The 10,804-nt window shown below is 42.3% G+C and overlaps 1 protein-coding gene across 1 annotated transcript; it reads left to right on the forward strand.

Moving 5' to 3' along the window:
• The first annotated feature begins 8,723 nt into the window (after positions 1-8,723).
• Positions 8,724-9,911, forward strand: LOC126701031 (uncharacterized). The gene has a single exon (XM_050399178.1). It carries the CDS (start codon positions 8,724-8,726, stop codon positions 9,909-9,911), a length of 1,188 nt encoding a protein of 395 aa, XP_050255135.1.
• Positions 9,912-10,804: the final 893 nt, after the last annotated feature.

Consider the following 10,804-nt stretch of genomic DNA (forward strand, 5'->3'; position numbering starts at 1 on the left):
AAGGTCATCCATTTTATGGACTTAGAATCGTCCACTTTTTTATGAACTTAAGGTCATCCACTTTATGGACTTAGTATTGTCCACTTTCTGTGAACTTAATGTCGTCCACTTTATGGACTTAGAATCGTCCACTTTTTGTGAACTTAATGTCGTCCACTTTATGGACTTAGAATCGTCCACTTTTTGTGAACTTAAGGTCGTCTAGTTTATGGACTTAGAAACTTGTCCATCTTATGGACTTCATGAACCTTTTTTCATCCTTTTTAGGGTGAAGCCGTCTATTTTGTGGGCTTGGGGGTGTCTACTTTTGTAAACTTAAAGTCATCTATTTTTCATGAACTATAAACTTGTAGATAGAAACTTCAGTCAATTTTGAATAAACTCCTCTTATTGCCATTCATACGTAGAAAAAGTAGTTCTTAAAAAGAAAAAAGTCCTGCCCTTTGGGCTTAAAAATGGTATTGTAGCAAAAATTAAAGTAAATGATAAAACTGAAGAGTGTAATTAAAATCAGCTAGGGTCAACTGTAAATAAAAAAGGGTCGTTCTTCATGCCGTCATCTTTACTAGCAGTACTTCCGTAAGTGCTCGATGTTCCATGGATGCGGTAGCTTTCGTCTGTCTAACGTCTCCAGGTGATAAGTGCCTTTCCTCTGCCATGACGTGATTCGGTAAGGTCCTTACTAATTAGGGCCGAGCTTCCTTTGGGTAGGGTCTCTAGCAGTGCCTATGACTTTCCTTAGAATGAGATCTCCAACTCCGAAGTCTCTGTGTCTGACTTGGGAGTTGTAATGCTTAGCCATGCGGTCCTAGTACCGTGCGAGCCTTTGTTCTTCTGTTGCCTTGATTTCGTCTACTAGATTAAGCTATAGTCATATGGCCTCGTCGTTCTTATTCTCATCATGGTTGTGCACCCTGTAGCTTGTGAGTCCGACTTTGGCCGGGATGACTGCTTCGCTCCCGTATGTTAGCCAGAATGGTGTCTCTTCTATGGGCATTCTCACCATTGTCCTGTATGCCCATAGTATGCTTGGCAACTCTTTAGGCCATATACCCTTTGCCCCCTAGAGCCGAGTCTTGATAATCTTGAGCAAGGATCGATTCATGACTTCTACCTATCCGTTAGCTTGAGGTTGGGTGGGGGAGGAGTAGTGGTTTCTTATCCCTAATTGTGAGCAAAAGTCCCGGAAGGAGTCGTTGTCGAATTGCTTCCCGTTATCTGAGATTAAGACTCTAGGGATCCCAAACCTGCATATGATGCATCTCCAAACAAAATTCCGTATGTTCTTCTTCGTAATGTTGGCCAAGGCGTCAACTTCCACCCACTTTGTAAAGTAGTCAATGCCCACTACCAGGAACTTCAGCTGTCGAACTGCTGTAGGGAATGGTCCCATGATGTCTAGACCCCACTGAGCAAACGGCCATGGGGTCGTTATCGGGGTCAACTCTTCGGTTGGTTGTCTAATGATGTTGTTGAACCTTTGGCACTTGTCGTAGGTCTTGACATAAGCTTCGGCGTCCTTCTGTATGGTAGGCCAATAGTACCCTGCTCATACTAGCTTATGCACTAATGATCTTGGCCCCAAGTGGTTTCCGCAAACTCCCTTGTGTACCTCTCTTATGACATAGTCCACCTCTTCAGCACCCAAACACCTCAGATATGGATGGGAGAAACCTCTTTTGTACAAGACATCCTTTATCAAAATGAACTGCGCTGCCTAGACCTTCAGCTTTCTCGCGACCTCCATTTTGTTTAGCAAGACACCGTTCTTCAAATATGAAGCTATCGGTATGGTCCAGTTACTTTCCGTACCTATCTTCTGCACGTCATCAAAATCTATTAGTGGGAAAAGCAAAACAAAAGAGAGTACATTATTGAGGGTGATCATATTTTCTGCTGAAGTGGCTTTGGCAAGGCGGTCGGCTTGCTCATTTTCTCCTCTGGGATTTGGATGATTTTGGCCTTTAAGTCGTCTACTGTTTTTCTTACTTGATCCAGATACCTCTTCATTCTGTCGTCCTTGCACTCATAGTCCCCATTCGCTTGATTAGTAACAACTTGAGAGTCGCAATAAATGACTATGTTCGTGGCTCTCGCTGCTTTGGAAAGATCGAGTCCTGCTACTAGTGCTTCGTATTCCGTTTCATTGTTGGTGGTAGGGAAGTTGAGATGGACCATACATTCAACCGTGTCCCCTTCGGGTGATAGTAGTACAATGCTAGCCCCCCCGGCCTGTTTGTTGGATGATCCGTTCGTATGTATGCTCCACAGAGGAGACTCTTTTGCCCCCTTGTCCTCATCGCTGGTAAATTTTGCTATGAAGTCCGCGATGATCTGTCCTTTGATGGCAGTTCGTGGGTGATACTGGATGTCAAACTCGCTCAACTCTATGGCCCATAGCACCAATCGACTAGCTGCTTCAGGGTTGCTTATCGCCCACCTTAAGGGCTTATCGGTTAGGACAATCATCGTGTGGTCTTGATAGTACGGTTTGAGCTTGCGGGTTGCCGTAACCAATGCGAAGGCGAGTTTCTCCATGGGTGGGTATCTTTCTTCGGCACCGCGAAGCACCCAGCTGGCATAATACACGGGCTTTTGCACTCTTTCCTCTTCTCTAATCAAGGAGGCACTAACGGCGGCAAGGGAGACGACCAGGTAGAGAAAAAGCTCTTCTCCTGGTTGCGAGGGACTTAGCAATGGCGGGGAAGATAGATAAGCTTTTAATTCCTTGAATGCTTGCTGACACTCGGTAGTCCACTCGAAAGATTTCTTTGGTGTGCGAGAAAAAGGTAAACACTTGTTCGTTGCCCTTGACATGAATCTATTTAGCCCTGCTATTTTGCCGTTGAGGCTTTGTACTTCCTTCACATTTCTTGGGGGCACTATCTCCATTATGGCCTAGATCTTGTCCGGGTTGGCCTCGATGCCCCTTTGAGACACCATGAATCCTAGGATTTTTCTTGCTGTCACTTCGAAGGCGCAGTTTCTTGGATTGAGCTTCATGTTGTAAGAGTGAAGGGTGTTAAATGTTTCCCTGAGGTCTTCCAAGTGATCTCCCTTCGGCTTTTTACTAGCATGTCATCAACGTAGACTTGGACATTTCTCCCGATTTGCTGTGCAAACATCTTGTTCATCAACCTCTAATATGTTGCACTTGCATTTTTTAGGCCGAATGGCATCACTTTATAACAGAAGAGGCCTTGGCTAGTCATGAACGAAGTTTTCTCCTGATCATCTTCGTGTATTCAGATTTGGTTGTAACCCGAGAAAGCATTCATAAAACTTAACAGTTGATGCTAAGCCGTAGAGTCTACTAGAACGTCGACCCACGGAAGAGGATAGCTGTCTTTGGGGCACGCTTTGTTTAGGTCGGTGAAGTCCACGCACATCCTCCACTTTCCGCTAGCTTTCTTAACCATCACTACGTTTGCCAGCCAATTGGGCTAATAAACCTCCCTAATGAAGCTCACCTCCTGTAGTTTACGAATCTCTTTTGCTATGGCCTGATCTCGCTCTGGGGCGAACACACGCTTCTTCTGTCGGATGGGTGGAAAGGAGGGTGATACATTTAGCCTATGCACCATGACTGAAGGATCTATCCCTGACATGTCTTCATGGCTCCAAGAAAATACGTCCTAATTATTTATGAGAAAAGTTGTGAGCGCTTGGCAGACCGCGGAATTAGTGAGGGTTCCAATTTTGGTCGTTCGGTCAGGATTGGAGTCGTCAAGGAGTATCTCTTCAAGCTTCTCTACCGGCTCCGTCGCATCCGATGTTCTTCTATGTTCATGGCTTGGAAGTGGTCATCCATTTCCATCATGGTCACGTAGCATTCGCATGCGGCCATCTGATTTTCGCGTCGCTCTCCCACTCCATAGTCGGTAGGGAACTTAATCATTAGGTGGTAGGTTGAGGTTACGGCCTTCCACGAATTGAGGGTGGGCCGTCCGAGGATAGCATTGTAGGTGGACGAGTAGTCTACCACTAGGAATGTTACATCCTTGGTGATTTGTTGAGGGTAATCACCTACCATTATAGATAATGTGACCGTGCCTAGGGGGAACACCCTTGTTCCTCCAAAACCAACGAGTGGGTCGTTCGTCAGAATCAATTGTTCCTTGTCAATCCTCATCTGTTGGAATGCCGGGTAGTATAGGATATCTGCCGAGCTGCCATTGTCGACCAACACCCGGTGCATGTTGTAGTCTCCTACTCGTATGTTGACAACAAGAGCATCGTCATGCGGGTGGTGAAGTTATCATGCATCTTCTTTTGGGAACCCGATAATGGGGCCTTCTTTCCGTGCTATCTTTGGTACGGCTCCTGTCAGTTGAACATTCTGGACCATCCTAAGGTAAGTTTTGCGAGCTTTTTTGGACGACCCAGTAGTCACCATTCCTCCCACGATCATCCTTATGTCCCCTATGAGGGGTCTAGGTCGCTCATTATCCCATCGGGGGTGTTGCTCTTGAGGGGGTGGATCTATTCTCTCCTTACTGACGAACTTCTGCAATTTTTCTTGTTTGATATGGGCCTCAATTTGTTGCTTTAAGTCATAATAATCGGCTGTGTCATGACCGTGGTCATAGTGGAAGTGGCAATTTTTGTCTCTAGATCGCTTGTTGGGGTCTCCCTTCAGCTTTCCAGGGAACGTCAGAGCCCCCTCATCCTTGATTTGCATTAGGACTTAATCTTTTGGGGCAGTCAATGAAGTGAAGCTTGTGAACCTTCCTCCTAGGGGCTTAGAGCGCCTTTCATCCCTTCGGTCTACTGTCCTTGCCTTCTTCCACCCTTGGTCCTGCCATGTGTCTTCCTATCTCTCCCTCTTCCTGGGCTTTTCCTCCCGAGCTAGCAGCGCGTCTTTAGCATTCATGTACTTGGTGGCCCTGTAGAGTGCTTCCTTATTGAAGCGGGTTATGTAGGATCTCAACGTCTTGTCCTTTCACTGCTTGATGCTCATCAAGCATGCCGTGGACTTCTTATTCCTATGTCCCCCGATGAAGTGTGACTGAGCGCTTAGCTCCTTGAAAGTGCTGATGGAGTTGGGCGTCAGTCGGCTGAACCACACCCTTGCTGGGCCCTTTAGCGTTATAGGGAAGGCCCTACACATGATTTCATCTGCTACTTCTTGAAGGTACATCAAGGTCTTGAAGGTCTCTAGGTGATCCAGAGGGTCCTTGACTCTGTCATAACTGTCTATCTGCGGCATACGAAACTTATGCGGTAGGGGGAAGGAATTGGCGGAGGCGGTGAATGGTGAGTCAGTTCGGTTAACGAGATCGTCAAGATCGCTGGACACTTGTCCCTTAAGGGTGTTCATCATAACCTCCATATGTTCCTTTATTGCCTGCATCTCTGCGACAATATGTGGTGGAGTCGTATTTGTGAGGGATGGGAGGCTCATATTTTGTCGCTCCAGTTTGCTTGGGGCGTTGCTACCTTCTGGTCCCTCTCGGTCTCGTCACTCGGCGCTAGTTCCTTCTTGGCCTTCTTCCTGGGTGCCGTGTCCCGCATTCCTTTGGCGTAACTGTTCTTCAAGATCATGATTCTGCTTGGTGAGACATTCCACTGCTGCCATGAGGGTTTGGACCTGCCTCTCTAGGGCAGTGGGTTGCGGCTCGTCTCCTTAAACGTTGTTGGTAGTTGCCATCGAGCGAGTAAGTACCATGCAACTCTTTGTTCGGGAAGCGATAAGCTAAAGTATGCTAAATGTTTCCCACAAACGACACCAACTGATGATGTCGAAAAATCAATAATGAGTTACACGGCCTTCATGTGCTCGCAACAGCACCTGCACAACACAAAAAGGGAAGACCTTACAGAGAGCACCGGTGTGGTGCTGGCCAAATACCCTCCGAAGGTCAAGTTGGAGCTTCTCACAACTTTAGAGTGCTAGAGCGGGTAAATTATGCGTACCTTGGCTAGTGAGGGTATTGAGGCTTTTATAGTAGTAGAGGGTTGACATCTTTTTCTTGCTGTAGAAGTTTTTTCCTTATAGGAGTCTCTTTGGGCGTATTTGGCGGAATCCTTTCCTTATAAGAATCCCTTTGAGTAACACCAAACATGGAGGGCAAGACTTTTCCTTATATATGCAATCGTGGGCAGCAAGCAAACCGTATCAAAACCGTCAGCTTATTCAGGACCGTCAGCTTATTGTACTCCCTTCAGTTTTATAGGTGTCAGCTTGTTGATGTTGTTAGCCTTTTGGTACTGCCTGCCGACTCCCTTCGCTACCCCTATCAGATCTCTTCTTGTCGTTAGCTTGCAATAGAAGTTGACGGTTTTGCCTGCTCACGCCTTAAGCACTATTTTTGTCCATATCAATCTTCAAACCTAGTTATTTTATACAACTATGATGATCTTGAAGTTTTAAGTTACCCTCTTGAACTAGAAACATAAGGAAAGATGACTCAGGGCACTGAAGTGATGACTGACCAAAAACAAGGTGTTTTCTCATTCTAATTCAGTAATGAGTCACAATAATTTGCAGGTATCAAATCCCTAGATATGAAAGAGGCAAAGGGGCAATGTTATAAATAAACCACCGATGAAGGATGAGCTTAAATAAAACTTTACCACTGACACTGAGTGCACTGCCATTATTGATGTCTCTATTACACTATGCACTGCAGCCATTCTCCAGCAAGATCGCCCTACTAAGAAGCACAGACACAGCGGGTACGGGTTCATGTAGGTGTACAGATATGACACAGCGACACAGTAATTTTTGAAAAAATAGGACACGACAAACCAAGAATAAATATATTTATTAATTTTCAAATGCATTATTACTATTCAGAGCATGAATGCTCCCTTTATTTTATGAAAAGGTATTCGATTTCTCTTGTTCTTATGTACCAGTTGTGTTTAGTACTTTTTTTAAAAGAACACAATTGGGGCATACATGTAGAAGTGGAGTCCAAATCTTCTATCCCACTCTTCTTGCTCTACTATATACTCCACAAATAAAAACATGCCACATGTCCATCTAATTTATTAAATGCTAAATTTATGCCTTCTATTATTTCAATTTCCTAAATATGATGGGTTATTTATTTATTTATTTTAGGAAATTGAAATAATATAAGAGCATTTGTAGCAGTGGAGCTAAAAAGCTATAATGCTATTTTAGTTCCACCAATATAGCAAAAAAGGCTTGTAGTAGTGGAACCAAATCCATAAAATTTAGCTGATTTGCTACAGTGCACATCTATCTATAGATGTGCACTGTAGCACTCATCTAAAAAAAAAAAAATTTTTTTTTTTTAATCCAACTCCCGATTAAAATAATAAAACTCACCTTATTTTTTCATTTTTTTATTCTATATCTCCACCGCACTCATCAAAGCACTAATCTCCCTCATTCATCAAGCACTCATCTCCCTCACTCATCTCTCTCACTCATCACCGTCGCCATCCCAGCCCAGCCCACGCTGTCGCAAGCTCTCATCTCGCTCACTCATCAAGCTCTCCATGCCGTCGTCGTCCCAACCCAGCCCACATCGTCCGTCGCCGTCCTAGCCCAGCCCAGCCCACGCCATCGCAAGCTTTCATCTCTCTCACTTATCAAGCTCTCCACACTGTCGCCGTCCCGACCTAGCCCACACTATCCGTCGCTGTCCCAGCCCAGTCCACGCCGTCGCAACCCTTTCTTCTTGACCATTGTTGGCTCATGTTAAAGGACCAACTAAAGTTTGCCGATCCTAACAATGCTAGATCCAGATCATCCGTGCCTCCAACTTCAGAGGCAATATCTATTAGTGAAGGGGATTGTGGGTCCGGACTTGGTGACACTTCTAATTTTGAGAGACCTATTGGTAGGAAGGCCAAAAAGGCCATCAGAAAGAATAAAGCCATCGGAAAAGATGTAAGGGAATATTTGAACAAAAAATTGAAATTGATTGAGGATGTAACTTGGTTGGAAGAGAAAATATGTCTTTTGAGAGGGAAAAACTTGTGATTGAAAGGGAAAGTAGGGAAGAAAAACTTAAGATTGAGAAGGAAAGAATGATGATTGAGAAGAAAAAAATGTGAGCGGGAAGAAAGGTTAAAGGAAGAGAGAATCATGATGATAGATACAAGTGGCTTAACCGAAACACAAAAAGCTTTTTATGAACAACTCCAAGAGGAAATCATGGCAAAACGAAGATCATGTAATTAATGGGTTTAATTGTATTTTGGATGTAGTTTAGACTTTTATGTATTTTGTAGTGGCTTATGTTACTTGATGAATTATCTTAAACTATATGTATGTATTTGTGTTGTGACTTGAAGTGCAATCTAACAAAGACTTTGAAGTGCAATCTTTTTTATCTTTTGTTAAGTTCCATTCAATCTTGTGATAGGCATTGATATAATTCTTTGATCCAATGAAACTATTATTTGATCAACTATGAGTATTATAGCCACTATGAGTGCCTATTGTATATTTTGCTATTATATATCTTGCTGTTACTGCCACTATGAGTGTCTTTCATCCAATTATTTCTATTCATTGAACATTCCTAGTATCATATGCTTGGTTTTGAGATGATAGGTCTTAGAATAAATCTATGAACAATAAGCATTCATAGTATTTCCAAGTTTTTTTTTTAGATGTATGTGTTTGTGTTGTGATTTGTGCGTGAATTAGTTATATTCATTTTGTTGTGGTTTATGTCACTTGATTTTAATTTTGCATCTATAGTAATAATTGATTTCCAATTGTCTTGAAGGTTACATCCATGAATCACTATTTGTTTCGCAAGTTCCTTCTTGATGACTTAAATGAAGATGAGATAATCGAAGAACTTGTTATGGAAGCATCACAACCTAAGCGTTGCCGTCGTTCTATCCAACGTAATCATTTGGTAGGCCATGAGAGGCTTTTTCTTGATTATTTTGCTCCCACACCAATATATCCACCCGCTTTATTTTGTAGGAGATTTCGGATGAAGCGTTCTCTTTTTCTTCGTATTCAATCTCAAGTTGAAGCTCATGACTCTTACTTTGTCCAAAAAAGAAATAGTACCAACAAACTTGGTTTATCTTCATTACAAAAGATAACTGCTGCACTTAGAATGCTTGCGTATGGAGTATCGAGTGATTTGATAGATGAATATGTGCGGATTGGAGAAACTACTGCATTAGAAAGTTTGAAAAAATTTGTTACTGCGGTAATTGATATTTTCTCTGAAGAATACTTGAGAAAGCCAAACAATGAAGACATTGCTAGACTGTTAGCTCACGGTGAACGTCGAGGTTCAATTGATTGCATGCATTGGAAGTGGAAAAATTGTCCATCTGCATGGAAAGGTCAATATTGTGGTCATATTCGTGAGCCTACTATTATTTTGGAGGTAGTAGCATCATATGATCTTTGGATATGGCATGCATTTTTTGGGTTACCTAGGTCAAATAATGATATTAATGTGTTAGAGCGATCTCATGTATTTAATGAACTTGCTGAAGGACGTGCTCCTACAATACATTACTCAATTCATGGTCATGACTACACTATGGGATATTACCTTGTTGATGGTATATATCCAAAGTGGGCAACATTTGTGAAAACAATCCCAGCTCCACAAGGACAGAAGTATAAATTATTTGCAGCAGCCCAAGAGGCATATAGGAAGGATGTTGAGCGTGCATTTGGAGTGCTTCAAGCACGTTTTGCAATTGGTCGTGGACTTGCACGACTTTTTCATCTTGAAACACTCAAAAAGATCATGAAAGTGTGCATAATTCTCCATAATATGATTGTTGAAGATGAGCGGGATGATAATGAAGTGGTAGATTTGGATTATGAACAAAATGATGGAATGGATAATCCTTCTCTGCAAATGTTACGTGAACAAAGTGATGAATTTTTGTCATACATTGAGAGGCATGGACGCATTAGAGACCGAGAAATTGATTTTCAACTCTAGTCGGACCTTATTGAACATTTATGGCAATTGCAAGACGAGTCGTAGGAACTTTCTTTTTTGTATGTTGAGAAGTATGAGTCATAGGAACTTGTGCGAGTGTGTGAGTTTTATTGTAATTTGGTTTGAGTTATGTATGTGAGCAAATCTATGGACTACATTGTTCTTGCTATAATATGTATTCTATTTTATATGTTTTCTTATAAAGTTCCTTCATTTCATAGTTCACATTGTTCCAAGGTTGCTTTCGGACAATTGAGACGATAATAGGCTATCATGATAATTGAGAAATTGTTTTAGTAAAAAAAAAAAAATGTACGAGTATAATTTGGGGTTAAAAAAATCACTTGTTAATACTAGACGATTATTTGCTATCATGCGGCGGCGGCGGCGGTGGAAAAAGAGTCGTCGGTGGCGGTGGTGGCGGCGGTGACGGCGGTGGAAAAAGAGTCATCGGCGGCGGCGGCGGTGGCGGTGGCGGTTGAAGGTGGTTGTGATTGTTGTTTATTGTATAGGATATATTATTTTATTGTAGTGAATATATTATTTTATTGTAATGGATATATTATTTTATTGTGATATTTATATTATTTTATTGTGTTAAAAGCTAAAATAGATCCACTGCTGTAGCATGTATATAGGTAAAATAGATAAAGTAACTTTTGGTGGAGCTAAAAAACTAAATTTTTAGCTCCACTGCTGTGGATGCTCTAAGGCATAAATTTAGCATTTAATAAATTAGATGGACATGTGGCATGCTTTTATTTGTGGAGTATATAGTGGAGAAGGAAGAGTGAGATAAAAGATTTGGACTCGTAGAAGTGTCCTAGGCGAGTTAAGTGTCCGATACAATTATGACATAGGTATGACATCCAAAATAAAATGTCCATGCTTCC

This window comes from Quercus robur, chromosome 9, assembly GCF_932294415.1.
Source record: "Quercus robur chromosome 9, dhQueRobu3.1, whole genome shotgun sequence".
Classification (NCBI taxonomy): Eukaryota; Viridiplantae; Streptophyta; class Magnoliopsida; order Fagales; family Fagaceae; genus Quercus; species Quercus robur.

Excerpts from the sequence above, each read along its gene's own strand:
- LOC126701031 (XM_050399178.1), top strand. The coding sequence starts at position 8,724 with ATGAATCACTATTTGTTTCGCAAGTTCCTTCTTGATGACTTAAATGAA.